At 45.6% G+C, this 19102-nt stretch overlaps 1 protein-coding gene across 2 annotated transcripts in view; it reads left to right on the top strand.

The window, feature by feature from the left end:
• LOC119958182 (receptor tyrosine-protein kinase erbB-4-like) overlaps window positions 1-11820 on the top strand; it is a 182972-nt gene extending 171152 nt beyond the window's left edge. For both annotated transcript variants that reach the window (XM_038786532.1, XM_038786533.1), the window contains exons 23-28: window positions 1012-1158; window positions 3697-3794; window positions 4786-4944; window positions 6582-6644; window positions 9431-9716; window positions 10709-11820. In XM_038786532.1, coding sequence (XP_038642460.1) covers window positions 1012-1158; window positions 3697-3794; window positions 4786-4944; window positions 6582-6644; window positions 9431-9716; window positions 10709-10980 — 1025 coding nt within the window. In that variant the 3' untranslated portion in view covers window positions 10981-11820. The remainder of the gene's footprint in view (window positions 1-1011; window positions 1159-3696; window positions 3795-4785; window positions 4945-6581; window positions 6645-9430; window positions 9717-10708) is intronic.
• Window positions 11821-19102: the final 7282 nt, after the last annotated feature.

Here is a 19102-nt window from a genome sequence, read left to right as displayed (position 1 = left end):
CTCCTTCCAGTATTCAAGGAGAGGACTTCTTGTGTTCAGGCCTGTTCACTATAAGAGTGGCTGTAGTATATTTCTTGGGCTCTGACGTCTTTTTCCCGCTCCTGTGGGCCCCAACTGCTGCTGCATTCACACTTTCTCCCATCTTCGCCCATTACTGGCCATCAGTTCCAAACAATGCCTCCGCTCCTTGCATCCAGCGCCTGTTTGGAAAAGTTGGCTTTTTGTGGCCCTCAATTCCTCTGCTTTATTGCTCCATTAACAGCCGCCTTGGCCTCTCCAGCACAATTTCAGCTGTTTAGAACTTAGAACTTAGAACAGTACAGCACAGAACAGGCCCTTCGGCCCTCGATGTTGTGCCGAGCAATGATCACCCTACTCAAGCCAACGTATCCACCCTATACCAGTAACCCAACAACCCCCCCATTAACCTTATTTTTTAGGACACTAAGGGCAATTTTGCATGGCCAATCCACCTAACCCGCACATCTTTGGACTGTGGGAGGAAACCGGAGCACCCGGAGGAAACCCACGCACACACGGGGAGGACGTGCAGACTCCGCACAGACAGTGACCCAGCCGGGAATCGAACCTGGGACCCTGGAGCTGTGAAGCATTTATGCTAACCACCATGCTACCGTGCTGCCCCAAATGTTTGAATGGCTTCTAATTGGAGCACAGTCTGTAATGAGGAATATTGTTTCTTCTGATCCATTGGTGTAAGCATCAAAGTGCATGTTTTAATTCCCCCACTAAAATGAGGAAAACCCATGTCTCGCAGCTTCTTTTGAAACCCTCAAAAGCCAAAAGTAATTTTCAAATTAATCGTTCGGTTGCATCAACAGCAATTTCTAAGCTTGTATGTCCAACTTGTGCACATTGCTCTGGAAGTGACCTTGAGCTCCATTGCCTACACTTGTGCAATAACAAGAAAGTAACCAATGTTCATCAGATTCCTTTAACTGATTTCGAGCACTGGGTTCCCAGCTTTGAAATACTGTGTGCTCTCCACAGGTGTCACTGTTTGGGAACTGATGACGTTTGGTAATAAACCATACGAGGGAATTGCCGTTCGTGAAATCCCTGGTCTCTTGGAGAAAGGTGAACGCTTGCCACAGCCTCATATATGTACCGTTGATGTCTACATGGTCATGGTAAAATGTAAGTATGTGATTAAAAATAACTTTGAAAGCAACTTGAGAGGATCAATTCTGGAACTTTTTATTTAATTGCCAGAGAGTGAAGACCAGAGAATTAGATGTAAATAAATGACAACCCTTGCATAGCACATTGACATTTAGTCAGTTCAATTCCCACTGATCTCCTATTAGTTAATGAAGTGCAATTAAATATTCCGACACTGTTTTCCAATACGATACAAGTAGTTCCGAAGTAAAAAATGCTGAACAGATCATTTTACAGAAAGTAGTCATTTTAATCCAATCATTTATCGCCTTCCGGTTTTATTGCTTGAAGAAGGCAAATAATCCAATTAATCTATCTAATTTAAATTTTCACACCCCCTCTTCTGTTAGGAATCCAACATTATTCCTGATGTGCCACGGTTCTATTGATGGGGACTATGTCAAGGTGGTTCATTTCCACAAATCAATTGTTTTCACACACCCATCCAACAGCGAGTGGACATTTCCAACATCAGCCATTAATTCCTGGAAAATCATGGAAATGGCAGTAGATTCTGCGCAACGACTCCCTGTCAGGTTTCCTGCTATCCTCCCATCCCAAATTGCTCCAAAATTGGTTGTGAAAAGTAGAAGATCTGGACTTAAGTATTCCTCACACACAAAAAGCATGGAAGGCAAGTCAACAAGGTCTGGTCTCACAACCAACTAAGTTGGAAGAAACAGAGTTGGAATTATTACTTAGAAATTATATTGGTGTTAGCACTACTGCTCACGGCGCTGAGGACCCGGGTTCTATCCTGGCCTGGGCTCACTGTCCGTGTGGAGTTTGCACATTCTCCCCTTGTCTGCGTGGGTCTCACCCCCACAACCCAAAGATGTGCAGGGTAGGTGGATTGGTCACGCTAAATTGCCCCTTAATTGGAAAGAAATGATTTTGGTATGGAGTGCAGAGAATAAAATTAATTCTTAAAAGGGAAGTTGCCTGTGAAGTATGTCTGTTTAGCACAGGGCTAAATCACTGGCTTTGAAAGCAGACCAAGCAGGCCAGCAGCACGGTTCGATTCCCGTAACAGCCTCCCCGAACAGGCGGCGGAATGTGGCGACTAGGGGCTTTTCACAGTAACTTCATTTGAAGCCTACTCGTGACAATAAGCGATTTTCATTTCATTTTCATTCATGTCATAACACCGAATCACAGAATTATTACAGCGCAGAAGGAGCCCATCATGTCTACACCAGCTCTCCAAATGAGTATTATGACTTGCTGCCAATTCTCTTACCTTTCCTCCATAAGCCATATTGTTTCTGTTCATATCCTCATCTATTTTTTAAATTTTAGAGTACCCAATTCTTTTTTTTCCAATTAAGGGACAATTTAGCGTGGCCAATCCACCTACCCTGCACATTTTGTGGGTTTGTGGGGGTGAAACCCACGCAGACATGGGGAGAATGTGCAAACTCTGCACAGGCAGTGATCCGGGGCTGGAATTGAACCTGTGTCCTCGGCACTGTGAGGCAGCAGTGCTAACCACTGCGCCACCCTATTCATATACTCCTCTAATGTCCTCCTGAATGCCTTGATTGAACCTACCTCCATCACACTTCCAGACAGTGCATTTCAGACTCAAATGACTCGTTGCGTGAAAAAGATTTTTTCTTGCATCACATTTGCTTTTTTTGAAAATCCCTTTTAAATCTGTGCCCTCTCGTTCTTGATCCTTTTCTGAGTGGGAATAGTTGCTCCTGATCTACTCTGTCCAGCCCCCTCTGCTTACTAAAGTCTGCTGCTTACTAAAAGAGACTGTATCAGCGCACGTAGAACTTATATTATAGCTGAATCTTAAATGAATAATAAATGTATTCAGCTCACCCCATCCAGTTAAAATGACATTCACATTCAAACAGCAACAATAAAATTAAGAAATGAAATGATCCTAAAATGCTGATCAGGTAGGCTTTAGGACAAGCTGTTGTATTCTATGTGGGTTGTAATGAGAGAGAGTTGAAAAGGTTTACCATGATGTTTTTTGTTACAAAGCCCTCTAGCGTATTATCTAAGTGGTTATTCTTCACACATGAGCTGAGACAGTTAGGACAGCAGACAACTTCATTGTGAAAAGGATCATGGCTCATCCATTCTCATATCAACAGATGTGATGGAAAACTTGACATGGATTAAGACAGGCATTTAAGCCTAATGAAATTCCATGCTGCCTCACTAAAGCACTGCTTCTGACTGTCGCTTGTTCTGCTTTTCCCTTTCTCCTTGGACCTTAGTGTTTCAGACATCTACACTTCAGACTGTCCCGTCATTGGTCACAAATGAGAATTGATCTTTCGGTTCCGAAGAGGAGTCCAGTGGACTCGATGTTAACTCTGTTTCTCTCTCCACAGATGCTGCCAGACCTGCTGAGTTTATCCTGCGCTTTCTGTTATTACTGATTTTCCAGGAGCAGTTCCTCTTTCAGCTTTCCTGTCTTCTGCTTTCCTCCCTCAATAAACAAATAAGGTGCAACAAATGTGATTTTCTTCATGTTTCTAAATCCTAAATCAGGCTGGATGATCGACGAGGACAGTCGGCCAACATTCAAAGAGCTCGGTGCAGAATTTTCCCGCATGGCTCGAGATCCAGCCAGATACCTAGTTATTGAGGTTTGTTTTCGTTATGTCTCTCTCAAATGTTGAAACAAATTTTCCCAACATTCTTTCAGCTACCTCTAATGTTATTTTTGAGGAGTTCTTAAAAGCGGAATTATTTCTTTGAATTGCATGGAGCTTAGAGCACCACCTGCTTCAGGTGCAGAACATTGCTGCAAAGAGGGATGGAGTCGTGACTAGGGAATAAAATTTGTGATGGGGACTTTCCAATGTTTATATGGTGCCTTAAATGTAGAAAAATGCCCCATCGCGCAATCAAGAATATTGACAAGAAAAGCATTTGAGTCAAGGTAGGAGATGTTAGGACAGGTGACCACAACTGGTCCAAAGAGATGGGGTTTAAGGAGAGTCTTAAAGGAGATGAAGACGTTTGTGAAGGGAATTTGAGAGCAAAGGACCTAATCAATTGAAGGAACGACCACCAATGGTGGGGTAAATAGGAATGGTGAATGCTCAAGACAAGAAGCTAGTGTTAAAAGAGTGACAAACTTAGAGGTGGTTATAGAACTGGAGGAGATTGCAGCTCTCGAGTACAGAGCTAGTTTATGTAGATTTCCCACTGCTTTCATTTAATTATTTTAGAATTTAGGCAACTATCAACATCAAACTGTTGCTTTTATGTACACAAAGTTTTAAATAAATTTTAATTTAGTTACAGACACAGTGATGCACAGACAGTAACTAAAGGCACACGAACTGAGCTATTTTGAGCCTTTATGAGAACATTACACGCCACAAGTGTTACAGATTGGTTTGGTTCCTTCTGTATTTTTAATTTGACAGCTAAGATGGAATGTTTTTGCAGGTTTTCCTATTTCCATTCTGAATTCTCAATCTACCTTTGTGCAGGTTGGAGGGAGTTAGTTAGGGGTGGACTGCCTTCTAGTGGTAAACTGTTGCGTGTATTCTGATGGAGTAACAGCAGGACTCTTTGCCTCACCTAACCCACCAGCTGTTTCCTGAACCTTTCCGTATCTTTCCTCAGGGTGATGACCGGGCCAACAACACACATGCCGGTGAACAAAGAATTCTGCGCGAGTATGAGGAGGAAGACTTAGTGGATTACGATGAGGATGAGGATTTAATGGCAACCGTGGTGGATGGGCCAGCATCAGGATTCAGATTGAGGATTGAATCCAGCAGGGTATGAAATGAACGAATAAAAACCAAGGAATTTGTGCCGAGCAATCAATTTGGACAGTCGGTCCTCTTCTCTCACCTGCTCTAAATGTTGATGCCACAAGGCAACTTAAACTGTTGTGTGTTTCCTGTGCTTTGAATCTCTGTCCATCATAGTAACATACATCGAAACATGCACAGAAAATAGAAGCAGGAGGAGGCCATTCAGCCCTTCGAGCATGTTCTGCCATTCATTATGATCATGGCTGATCATCGTTCAATCTCCTGACCCCGCCTTCCCCCCCATATTCCTTGATTCCCTTAGCCCCAAGAGCTATATATAATTCCTTCTTGAAATTACTCAACGTTTTGGTTTCAGACTATCTCATGCTAGAGGGTTTTTCTTAGTTCATAGTCAAGCCATGAAGTGGAACATAAGGAGCCAAACGCATATCCTGACAGTTGACTGCAACACAAAGGAAGTATGGAAAGAGTGGAGAGAACCCCGTACAAGGAGGGAGAAGCCATTCCACACTGGTGTTTTTATTTTGATTCTGGGTAACTGGCTCTTGACACCAATTCTGTCACTGATTTTATTGGTGTCAAAGACTCACTGAAAGCCGAGTGTATGCCCGCCACCGAGACAGAGGGGTCAGAATTAATGGTGTAAACACAGGGAGGCAGCTCCTGAACACTTGTTCCTCAGAGTCAGAACAAAATGAGCAGCAATGTATAGGCAGCTAAAGCAAATTTCAAGATCAGTCACCCTGTGTTGATCTTTTACATCAACCAGTTCCATGTACAGAGCTGTAAGTCAGATCCCACCAGTCATTTTTCAGAGTGATGATAAGAGAGAAATGGTGGAATCCTGGATGGTTCAGTGGGTAACTGAACTACCGGGTAGAGACCAACAAAATCCTAGAATTGACACATGAGTTGGATGACCTCAGCTGGGGTAGAACCTTTGGGCTTGGGGAGAAAAATATCTGCTCCTGATCACAATCCAATGGCCCCTGCTGATTAGTGTGTAAATATTGAGTGACGTTAGGTTCAGCTTTGCTTGATTTTCCTTCCTCTATGGCCTAATAAATGTAAAATGTAAATGTTGCCACAGTGCGAGAGGACCAAAGGCTGCTCTACCCTTTGAGAGAGAGCTACCTAGTGGTGATTTAACCTGAGGGTCACCACACCTCAAGCAAGGGACAAGGTTGAGAAGGCAGGGCCTTTGTGAATAACCTCAGCTGGTACGGCAATTGGACCCACGCTGCTGGCATCAGTCTGCATCATAATCCAGCCAACTGAGCTAACCGACCCCCTACAATCTTGGCCAGTAAGTAAAGAACTGGCCACTTGAGAGGATTACTCTACGCCAGTGGATCTGTACTAGAGCAAGAGTTGGTGCCTTTAGTATTAATAGATATTAATCGATGACCCTAGCCATAAAATTATACCTTCGCTGAGTCATGTGTAAATCCTTAACATGTTGATCTGAAATACCTTTCCTTGCAATTTTTCCTTTGCTCAATAACTGAGAGAAATTTCAAAGCAACGCATTCAGAGTTTGTATGCTAATATTCTGAGGCCTGATTGTTGGTTCATCACTGACTGCACAGTTCTTGTTAACAAATACCACTTCAAATTTGTTTCCATTTCTTTTTGCAGAGCAACAGTTTGCCAGCAGGGTATATGCCAATGAATGGGATTGGTCCAGACGGCTCTCGACAGGTAGGCACACAGAGGTTTATTCAGAGTTTCCAACAAACAATGCCAAAAATATCATTTCCTGTACGTACAAGAAAACTATCAAATACAACATCTATTAAAAATAATTAGGATCTTGCAGAATATTCATAATCTTATTATTTTAATGGACATATCTGTATGATGTTTAGATCCCGAATGAGGAGCAATCACTGAGCAGTCAGCACGGTAGCACAGTGGTTAGCACTGTTGTTTCACAGTGCCAGGGACCCAGATTCGATTCCCGGCTTGGGTTACTGTCTGTGCGGAGTCTGCACGTTCTCCCGTGTCTGCGTGGGTTTCCTCCGGGAGCTCCGATTTCCTACAAGTCCCGAAAGACGTGCTGTGAGGTGAATTGGACATTCTGAATTCTCCCTCTGTGTACCGAACAGGTGCCGGAATGTGGCGACTAGGGGCTTTTCACAGTAACTTCATTGCAGTGTTAATTTAAGCCCATTTATAAGAAATAAAGATTATTCTTATTATATTTTTTGAGTAAATTATTTTTCTTGTGCTTGGTGTTGGCAGCAAGACAGGTGAAAAATATGTACATAGAACAGTACAGGCCCTTTGGCCCACGATGTTGTGCCGATCATTTATCCTAATCCAAGATCAACCTAACCTACACCCCTTCAATTTACTGCTGTCCATGTGCCTGTCTAAGAGTCGCTTAAATGTCCCCAATGACTCTGACTCCACCACCTCTGCTGGCAGTGCATTCCACACACCCACCACTCTCTGTGTAAAGAACCGACCTCTGACATCTCCCCTATACTTTCCTCCAATCACCTTAAAATTATGTCCCCTCGTGACAGCCATTTCCGCCCTGGGGAAAAATCTCTGGCTATCCACTCTATCCATGCCTCTCATCACCTTGTACACCTCTATCAAGTCACCTCTCTTCCTTCTTCGCTCCAGTGAGAAAAGCCCAAGCTCTCTCAACCTTTCTTCATAAGACATGCCCTCCAGTCCAGGCGGCATCCTGGTAAATCTCCTCTGTACCCTCTCCAAAGCATCCACATCCTTCCTATAATGAGGCGACCAGAACTGGACTTAAAATTCTAAGTATGGTCTAACTAGGGTTTTATAAAGCTGCAGCAAAACCTCACGGCTCTTAAACTCAATCCCCCTGTTAATGAAAACCATACGCCTTCTTAAAAACCCGATCAACCTGGGTGGCAACTTTGAGGGATCTATGTACGTGGATAGATCCCTAAGATCCCTCTGTTCCTCCACACTTCCAAGAAACCTGCCTTTAACCCTGTATTCAGCATTCAAATTCGACCTTCCAAAATAAATCACTTCACATTTATCAAGGTTGAACTCCATCTGCCACTTCTCAGCCCAGCTCTGCATCCTGTCAATGTCCTGTTGTAACCTGCAACAGCCCTCAACACCATCTACAACTCCACCAACCTTTGTGTCATCGGCAAACTTACTAACCCACCCTTCCACTTCCTCATCCAAGTCATTTATAAAAACCACAAAGTGCAGAGGTCCCAGAACAGATCCTTGTGGGACACCACTGGTCACCGACCTCCAGGCGGAATACTTTCCATCCACTACCACTCGCTGTCTTCCTTCGGCCAGCCATGGAGTGCGAGAAAAAAATATTCACTTGAATCATGGCACAGGATCCGACCATCGCCTCTTGGGACTTGCTCCCCTGTTTATTTGATCAAACCTGCCCCAACTTTCCTGATAGCAGAATCCTAGACTCTCATTTTACTGGGGGTATCAGGCTTCTCTGGAGTACAGGTGATGGATGGATGGAGGGAGGGAGTCAGCTGCACTTCTACAGCTTTAGATGCAGAGTAAACTGCCTGCTCATTGTCCCATGATGTTGTCCTGAGACGTCCCACCAGCAGTGTTTAAAAAAAATGAAGAGGTCACATTTAAATTTGTGCTCTCGTTATAGAGCTTCAGACAACTGGGAAACTCCTGATTTGCTCCTGATTTGTAACCTGAATGAGTCTTCAGATGATTTAATCGGGGAATTCTTTGAGCTATGAATTGGGCACACTGCCTGATGTGTGCTGTCCCCGTCTGAAGTTCTGCAACAGGAGCAGAGAAAATGATCCTGAAAATCCTTAAAGCATGACATTAAGTGTCAGAGTGAGTGCAACTGATAACTTCAGTGAGTTCCACCTAGTGGATGGAGGTGTGTGAGCAGATTGTTCAATAGTTCAAGGTAAACTGTAAATGAGAGTAAAAATAAGAGTATGAGAGAGAGAATATTACTTTGGAAAGAAAAACAGGGACATGTACCATACATTTAAAAAAGAAAGGCCTTTAATGGTCTGTGAATACATCTCCTTGATCAGTATCAAACTCGCTGTTTAATAGCTGGAATCAAAGTTTTGGAGAGCAGCAACAAAATTCAATACATAGAGAAAAATGACCTGAGGCTCAGGGAGTAGGTAGCTATCCCTACAATAAAGTTCTTCTTTAATCCATAATTTAAAAAAATATAAATTTAGAGTACCCAATTCAGTTTTTCCAATTAAAGAACAATTTAGAAGGGCCAATCCACCTAGCCTGCACATCTTTGGGTTGTGGGGGTGAGACCCACACAAACACGGGGAGAATGTGCAAACTCCACACGGACAGTAACCCAGAGCCGGGATCGAATCTGGGACCTCAGCGCCGTGAGACAGCAGTGCTACCCACTGCGCCACTGTGCTGCCCTCCTCTTTAATCCATAATGAGGAAGAATGTGTGCTTTTCCTAGATTCGGTGAGATATAACAAAGTGACCTTTTCATTTGTTAGAGTGGGATGAAGAATGGTGATCTGGGGTCAAAGCGTTCCCTAAGGATACGGAATGAGTCCACGACTCGAACTATCTCGGAGTCCTCGGAAGGCCGAGGTACAGCATCCTCGCTTGATCTGTACGAAGACATATCTTTGAACGGAACGCTCCAACTCCGTGGCCACCGCTCGAGGGACAGCAGTGCACGTTTCTCCAATGGCACAAACATGATGATTTCCCCATCTGATGAAGCAGAGGTGGATATTAATGGCTATGTAATGCCAGAACAAAAAAGCTCGACAGCTGGTAAGTCTTTGAGGACTCTCAAACGTTGAGAAAGTGCTGTTTTTCAAGAAATTAAAAGAGGAACTAAATTGCCCCTTTAAATTTGGTGTAATTTATGTATCAGTTGGGATCAGTGGTAGATTTCTCACTTAAGCCAGAGGTTTGTGGGTCTGAATGTTACTCCAGGACCTGAGCACATAACCGACGCTGACAGTACCTTGATACAGATGGAGCACTGCATTGTCGGGATATGCAGCTTGGATGTGATGTTAAAACAAAGCCTCGCCTACTTATTCTGGTGGACAGTAAAAATCCCACGGCACTATTTGGAAGAGCAGGGAGTTTACTGATTGTCTTGGCCAACAATCCTCCCTCAAACAAAACTGCCAGGAGCAGGTTAACGGGTCATTTTTCTAATTTGCTGAATGTAGGATAGTGCTGTGCACAGTTGCCTGGATAGTAGTGTGGCTGTAATTCAGAAGTAATTCATGGGTTGGGGGTTTGCTCTGAAAATGTGAGAAGGTGCGATATAAAGTGCAAGGTTGTTCTTCCATTTAATTGTAAGTCACAGACTCTGCTTTCTCCAACTGATATAAAAATCCTGCAGCATGGTAACTGCACCCCCCCCCCCCCCCCAAACCACCAAATGCAACAGCAGGTAAATGCAATATCTGATTTAGTACTGAGATATAAGACCAGGGAAAGTTCTGGTTTCAGTCCATGACATGTTCTGAGGCACCTGGTTTTCACTGGGCTTCGAACTGGTGACAGAAATCAGACCGGACTTCCACTCTTCAGTACTATCCAGTGATGACTTCTGGAAACACTAGCATGTGGGCATCAAATGAGGACAGGGTAATGCTTGGTTGTGATGCCTCTCTGGTAGGATAGTCGTGGTCCAAGGAACTGAACACCAGCATGAGCCAGGGCCTTATAGTAGTGAAGCAGAAAAGAAATCTCTCAGCATTTGTCATTTTTCTCAAAATTCATAAGTATTACTCTTGTGTCTACAGAGAGTCTGAAGCCTGCCAATGAAGTCGATCCCTTAAATAATAGCCAGTCACTCGAGAGTCAAAAGGAATCTGACTCCAAACCAAATGATCACCAGGAATATGAGTACATGAACAAACGGACCTATCTCAATGGCTGTGTGAACATCGTGCAGAACCCTGAATACCTGGATGACAGTACTGTGTTTGTTACTGAGGCTGACATTCATGCCTTTGATAATCCAGACTACTGGCACAGCAGTCTCCCAACAAAGTCAGAAATAAAGAGGACATAGAGAACCAACTTCAGGATCCTATTTAGACATCTATCAACCCAACATGCAAAAAGAGTTGATTTCTGAACTTTGGAATGTGGAAAGGGGGGGGGGGGGGGGGAAGAAGAAAGAGAACGAGAGATCCTAGATCTCTAAATCGTAATAGTATATGCTCCAACTAAAGAGTTATAGACTGTTTTGCCGATGTCCCTTGTGTGTAATGCCATCCGGTTGGATCAGTGCATGATGCAAGATGCAATGTGAGGCTGACCCATTCACCCACCCAATGCCTGTTTTCTCTCTCTTTCTCTCACATGCACCAGTGAATCTCCAGGAATATACCGACCAAACACCTGAATGAGCGGTTTTCTTGCACCTTGTTGGTGGAGCACGGAGAAAACTGGCCAACCAGCCCCTTTAGTTAGTGAATGGAGCATTGATATCTCCTGCCATTGATGTGCAGTGTGAAGGAGGGGAGGGATGCTTCAATGTCTTGCCCATTCAGTAGGAATTCTTTGTGCTGTTAATTCATAACAAAACACAGAGGTCCATCGAACCCAAGTATTTCTAGTGGAAGATCCTTGATATTCAGCCGCTCATGATGCTGTTGCTTGCAAGCACATACAGTTTTTGGAATTGATTAATAGGGAACTTTGGCAAGGAGGCTGATTGGGCTAAACAGAATGCCATTGAACCATCGATTCCAATAGTATATTGTTTATTATCCAGCTGAAGAACCAGCACTGGTCACTCTGTTAATATATTTACTTTATTCATTCATGGAATGTGGGCATTGCTGTCTGGGTCAGCATTTATTGTCCATCCCGAACTGCCCCTTAAACTTGAGTGCCTTGTAGGGTCACCCACATTGCTGAGGGGTCTGGAGTTACACGTAGACCAGACCAGGGTGGTTCCTAAAGGACATTAGTGAACCAGATGGATTCAATTCCAGATTTGTTTCTTATTGAATTCAAATATCACCATCTGCTGTGGCGGGATGTGAAGCTGGATCCCCAGAGCGATACCCTGGGTCTCTGCATCACTAGTCCAGTGACAATACCACTACGCCATTGCGTTCCCCGTATTATTATGACTGCATTATTGCAGCAGAAAAGGGATCACTAATTCTGACAGCGTATTCAGGTGGGCAGAATGAAATGTAATTACCTCTCCCTTCACATGATTAGCACTCGTATGGGATAGATGAAGATTGTAAGGCTCAAATTGGAAAAAGAATTCTGCATAACCCAGTAAGTGAAGCCACTGACTTGGCCTGTTCATTTCTCTCAGCAGAGTTACGACAGTTTGGTCTTCTTGTTCAAGGCAGCTAAAGAATTGTGGTCAGAGGCTAATGCCTGGAAAGTGGGCACCAATGTTATTTTTCTGTAATTATCTTTGAAATTGTGTATTATGTTTTAAAGTGTTTGGATCAGAAATGGTTTTTTTCCCATTAATCTTTTGATTATCATTTGTCTAAGGCAGAGGCCATATATGGAGTTTGGGAAGTGGGGGGGGGGGGGGGGGGGGGGGGGGGCGGCATCAGGGGTAATTCTGTAACTTGAAGGAGGAATATAAAACATGTCAAAAGTGATTTTGAGGGGGAGTGGTGAGTGAAAAGAGCCCAGTCCCCCGCATCTCCACCATCAAGCTAATGGCTGTGCTCAAATTATCAGTCAGGAAAGGGTTGTTTGTACTCCCACTTGAGCAACCTGGGCCTTTCTGTTGGCCGTGCATGCTATGCCATTAGAAGGTGGGAACGTGCTGTGTATTCAAGGACGTTTCAGAAGAACGTTGCTGTTAAAATGATCATGATTCCAAAATCAAAGACACTAAAAGTGAATGGAGATGTGGGCTTAGAGAATCCAGTGGACCAAATTGGTCCCTTTGCCGTATTTGGTAAGCGTTTTGGTGGCTTGTTTCATGAGGACACGGGGAGTCCATACCAAGTAAAGTAAAAAACTTTGATTTATTTACTTCCCAGTAGATCCCTACTGGGTCTCTTTCTAATCGGTGCCTTACTGGCCGACCTTTTATACAATGATCAATTGAGTTTCCCTGTCCCTCAGCGGGGGAGCTCATACTCAGGGAAAGGGCAGTACGGTGGCGCAGTGGTTAGCACTGCTGCCTACGGCACTGAGGACCGGGTTCGATCCTGGCCCCGGGTCACTGTTTGTGTGAAGTTTGCACATTCTCCCCGTGTCTGTGTGGGTCTCATCCCCACAACCTAAAGATGTGCAGGTTAGGTGGATTGGCCACGCTAAATTGCCCCTTAATTGGAAAGATTTGGGTACTCAAAATTTTTAAAAAAGACAACCACGGGGAAGATAATCATTCCCACCCCGTACGTCCTGTGTGGGATACTGATTCACTACTGAATCAAAACTTAGCCTGAGTGGCTATAAAATAAAAGTAATTTAGATAACACTGCATGGTATATCACTGGGTGGCTAGAAGTCCCGGATCTGGATGCTCAAAACTTTTTTTGATCTCAAGATTGTAATAGGTTTGTGCATGTTTGTGATGGGTGTGATTCTATCTTTCCTGCTAAATTCCATATTTGTTTCACAAGTAGTGCTAAATTGTATTTGCTCTTCAAATTTATCTTGTATTTGAGCAGTGTGTGTTCCTGAGCAACAATTAATGAAGGGCACCATGATATATTATGGAAGGCTTCACTCACTTCCCTCCCCATCCCCATACCAAGCATCCTCTACTATTGTATGATTATCATGAACTGTAGTGAGTGAAATTCTACATTTTCTATATGTATACAAATGCCGACCCAGGATACTTGAAGATAATGATATGTGATCAGCGGTTTGAACCCTAATGGAGACAAAAGATGATAAGGCATTGAACCCAAGAACCTGTTACGGACATTTGTAAATTTTCATGAAATATGTTCTATAACGTATGTTCTTGCCTTTTACAAATGAAGCAGCAGTGACAAGTATACAAGCCAATTCGTGTCTGACTCCTTTGGGTGCAACCTGACTGGAAATACTCCTACCAAAATTCACTGGTCCGGTCTGATCAGTTGCAATTTTTAAGTTTAGTACCTTGCATAATCAAATTTAACATATATTTTATATATATTTTCCCTTTCATTAGACTGTGGGGTACAATCACACACAAATTACCATTCTTCATGGGGGTAATTATTGACGGACTATTCCACAATCACACATTCCCCTAATCCTATCCTCACTGAGTGTCTTATTTGTGTATATACCAGCAAGGCAACGGTGGGGAGGGGGTCACTGAATAGCAATAAGCAGTGAGAATCGTGCATGTTTTCTTCTCCATTCTCTAGCCCAAGATTGCTGCTGCCGTTACTGAGATTGGCTAATTCAGTGCAGTCCTGGAGTCAAGTTAGTCTCTTGTGGTCTGCGTGACATAGTGTATCAACAGGAGACACCTTTGTCCACCAAACTTTTGAGGGAGGTAAATTTCTCCTCTCCTCTCCTGAAGATGCGGACTGTTGCTTCGGGCACAGTTCACCGGGAGCTTGCAGCTCTCAGCATCTTGCTCAAGTGTCCCTTCCTTTTTGTGTAAGTATTGACAATGAGTGGGCACAAAACAAAATCAGCCAGGCTTCCCATTCTTACTCTTCGGTAGGAGGCACTAGATAGTGAGTATGTGTGTGTGTGTGTATGTGTGTGTGTGTGTGGATGTCTGGTGTGGACACAATTAAGCTCAGCTTTCATTACTTGCCCACGGTTGAACAGCACACTCCTGTTGCCTGGACTCTCAAAAGGAGAATGGTTGCTTGAGTGAAATACTGAAGGGCAGCTGGAACCCAGGACTGCGCAGTGCCTTCACAGGAAGGAGGGGAGATTTTTATTTTTATATATCGAAAAAGAGTGCCTTTATTCTATTGCTCGCAGTTTTGTAACATGTTCAAAAAGGAGGTTTTGTGTCAAATTAATTCTGTGGTTACTTAAAACCCACTGTGCCTTGAAGTACACAAACATGTTCTAATACTTACAGGACTGACTTAATTTCATTTTCTGATACCCTGTGCTTAATATATTAAGTGGATTAGGGCAGCACGGTGGCGCAGTGGGTTAGCCCTGCTGCCTCATGGCGCCGAGGTCCCAGGTTCAATCCCGGCCCTGGGTCACCGTCCGTGTGGAGTTTGCACATTCTCCCTGTGTTTGCGTGGGTTTCGCCCCCACAACCCAAAGATGTGCAGGCTAGGTGGATTGGCCGCTAAATTGCCCCTTAATTGAAAAAAAAATCAATTGGGTACTCTAAATTAAAAATATATATATATTAAGTGGATTGTAATGAAGAACAGTCAAATAAACTTTTTAATTAATGTTCTATTTTTTAAAGATCTACCAGGATTGAAGTGATTTTTTTTCAGAGTTTGAGTTTGTGACCAATGAGTTGCTGAGTATTAAATACAAAAAATGATTGTTGTGTAAAATGGGGGAGTCAGGCAGATGACCTCTTCCTTGTGTACATCGATAAAGATAGTTTCTTAATTTCTGTTCTGTACTTAATGTTGTTTTTCTACAACCTTTAAGGGACTGGTTGGAAACTCTGGAGTGTTCAGCCCCTTGTGTGAAATTGAAATAAATATTTGTTTTTTAAAAAACTGCTTTAGTTTTCTGAGATGACAGCTCTTAAAAGCCACATTACTCAAGCATGTGTGTTCTTTCCATGTATTGTAATTATTCTTGCTAATCTTCTTGCTTGACTCTGCAGAACAGAAGTGAATTGTGAAGACACACCAGAAACACGATCACAGCACAGGTTAGGCAGGGCAGTTTGCCCTTTTGCTTGTCTACTTTATGCCAGGATCCCCTTTTCTCTTTCAAGTCGACCATATAAATTTAGATTAGATTAGATTTAGATTTATTGTCACTTGTACCGAGGTACAGTGAAAAGTATTGTTCTGCTTACAGTCCAGGCATGAAAACATAGACTATATATACGATAAATACATGAATCTACATAAACATAGACAGCGGCTGAAGTATATGAGGGGGATTCTCCGTTGGCCGATGACAAAATTGAGAAAGGCAATTGGACGGAGAATCGGTCCTGACACCAGAATCATGGCGGGCACCGGCTTCACATCAAATCGCAATTCTCCGGTGCCTCGACAGTGACGTCAATGCTTTCCACTCTGCACGTACAGTATGCTCTTTTTTTAAAATTTAGAGTACCCAATTTATTTTTTCCAATTAAGGGGCAATTTAGCATGGCCAATCCACCTTGCTTGCACAAAACCCACGCGAAACCCACGGAAACACGGGGAGAATGTGCAAACTCCACACGGACAGTGACCCAGAGCCGGGATCGAACCTGGGACCTCGGTGCCGTGAGGCAGCAGGGCTAATCCATTGCGCCACCGTGCTGCCCATTCACGTACAGTATTCTCCGGGGACAGTCCGATGTTCCACCTCCGCCGGGGGAATTCCCGACGGCGAGGTTCACTTATGCTTCTCAAAAATCGGGAGATGCCGTGGCTGGTGAAGGAGAGAGAGTAGGTAGGACATGCAGAGGCGCGACCATGGGTTGCTGGTCCTGACTCTGGCTGAGGGAGGGGGGGGGGTGCGACCAGGGGATGGGCCGTGGGGCTGGGATGACCCCCGACGGGACAGAGATCCAGGCATAGGACTCCATTGCCACGGCCTGCAAGGCAGTCATCTTGCTGCGTATCCCACTGACCACCCACCTTGGCCTGTGGTTCTGCACAGTGATACTGACCGTATGGATGTCCCCCCCAAAACAATCTGCCATGCAATGGCAGGGCATCAAGCGGCCCACCCATGGGCAATGCCCACAGCCCCTACAGGAGGGGTTACGTATAACTGGCAAGGTACCGCTGGCAGCAGGGACAGGGGCCAGAGGCCCCCAGGGGGCCAGGCACTGATGGGGCAGTGGGATGGAGATGGGGGAGGTGTGGGGGGGGGGGGGGGGGGCAAGCGGGGGCAGGGTCCGCACTGTCATGTAGCCCATTGTACCCGGTTGGGCACGGGGGTACGCACCATACTAACATGTCAGCCTTTCACCCCCTGCAGAAAATGGATATTGGAATTCAACCAGCAATGGTGGCCTTCCTGCTGGTCGCTGCGGCCCTGGGGGATGCCCTGTGGCTATATGAGCTGGAGCTGCTCAAGGAGGAGGAAGCTGCAGCAGCAGAGCCTGCCCAGAGGAACAGGATGCAGTCGGTGAGGTTTCAGAGCCAGCTGCCCAACAGGCCAAGGAGGAAGAAGTGCAAAGGAGTTGCCGCATGAGACCTCATGTGTACCGGCAGTGCCTGTCATTCGAGGACCTGCTGAACTTGGCATGCCGTCAAAGACTCCGGCTGAGCAGGGAGACAGTGCAACATATTTGTCAGATCATGGTGCACCTGGCACTGTGGGGAAATGGGGCAGCCACCTGCTCCCGGTGGTCGCCAATGTGATGGTCGCCCTGAACGTCTATGCCACGGGGTCCTTCTTGGCGCTGAGTGGGGACCTATCCGGAATCTCTCAGTTGTACAGGTGCATCTGCGCCGTCACGCAGGCCCCATGTCCCCAGTTGCCACAATACATCCGTTTCAATGTGGACTGAGTCCATAAGGATGCCCGGACAGCAGAGTTTGCCACCATCGCTGAGATGCCCCGGGCCCAGGAGGTGATCCACGTTATGCATGTCACCTTACGAGCACCTGCACCTGCAGATGATGGGTCTGTCTTCACAAACTGAAAGGGGTTCCACTCGATGAACGTGCAGCTGGCGTGTGACCATGACATGCGCATCATGCACGTCTGCGCCTGATACCTTCACCCCAGCACACTCGATTCCTGGCCTCTTCGAAACTGAGGAGGGTGAGGATGGACAGGGCCTGGGGCCCGGGAGACTGCACAATGTGTGCGCCAGGGCCAACATGCTGGGGACGCTCTAATCGCCTCCAGGATCACCAACTAGGGGGATTGTTCAGGGGCACAGACATCACATCCCACCGCCGCCCCCGCAACCCACTCCGTGATTCCCTTTTAAAATAGATTTAGAGTATCCAATTTTTTCCCCCCCGATTAAAGGGCAATTTTGTGTGGCCAATTAACTATTGGCCATGCAATAGTTAATTGGCCAGGCGCAGGCTCTGGGTTGGCAGGAACAGCGGTTCTGGCCCATAGGATGGAGGATGATGACAAGCCGCTCCAGAATGAACGTTGGTGCTCCACTATGCCTTGGTGAATCCCCAGGCGGTACATCAGGAGTGGAAGCAGCCTGCTGCAATTCCCACCATGTGATCTTGGTCCCCTTTGGCGGCTGTCTTTTCACTAAATTTAGAGGACCCAATTGTTTTATTTTCCAATTAAGGGGCAATTTAGCGTGGCCAATCCATCTAACCTGCACATCTTTGGGTTATGGGGGTGAAACCCACGCAGACACGAGGTGAATGTGCAAACTCCACACAGACAGTGACCCAGGGGTCAAGTGAACCTGGGTCCTCAGCACCGTAGACCCAGTACTAACCACTGCGCCCCGTGCCGCCCTTGGCGGTTGTCTTCTGGAGTGAACGCGGCGATCGCTCAGCTGCCCCAGGTAGCATGGTGCCCTCTGTTCTGCTGCGGTGAGGGGCCGCAGGTCTGATGGTCCCCCTCCAGTCTTCTCCCTCTCTTGCCGGTTATGTCTGACCTCCTGGGGGGAGGGGGTTACAGCTATGTGAGAAGGGGGTGGGGGGGGGGGGGGTGGGAGAGGGTTACGGGTGTGTCTGATGGGGATTGGTGCTGGGGGCACAGTACTGCCAACTCACCCTGGACACACTGAGGAGGTTGTACAGTTTCTTTTGGTACTGCTGGCCGGTCCTCGCCGTGTTGCCCACGGCACTAATGACCTCTCCCACCTGCGCCCAGGCTTTATCACCCTGGGGCACAGGGTCGCCCGCCAAACATCCACTGTGTCCAGCAAGGTCTCCAGATCAGGATCTGTGATACTGGGTGCCGCTCATCTTGCTGCCATCTTGTTGGCTGGGATGAGCGTGTGTGGGGAGTGTAATGTGTACATGTGGCTGCAGCTTGTCAGCCTCCTGAGTGCCAATCCCGAACCCGGCGAATCAGACACCGTTTTTCATTGGAATTGGTCGTTTCCACGTCGTGCCAATGCTAACCCCTTAACAGTCGGCGAATTAGTCCAGGTG

Source organism: Scyliorhinus canicula, chromosome 28 (assembly GCF_902713615.1).
Source record: "Scyliorhinus canicula chromosome 28, sScyCan1.1, whole genome shotgun sequence".
NCBI classification, from domain to species: Eukaryota; Metazoa; Chordata; class Chondrichthyes; order Carcharhiniformes; family Scyliorhinidae; genus Scyliorhinus; species Scyliorhinus canicula.
This window is presented reverse-complemented; position numbering and strand designations above follow the sequence as displayed.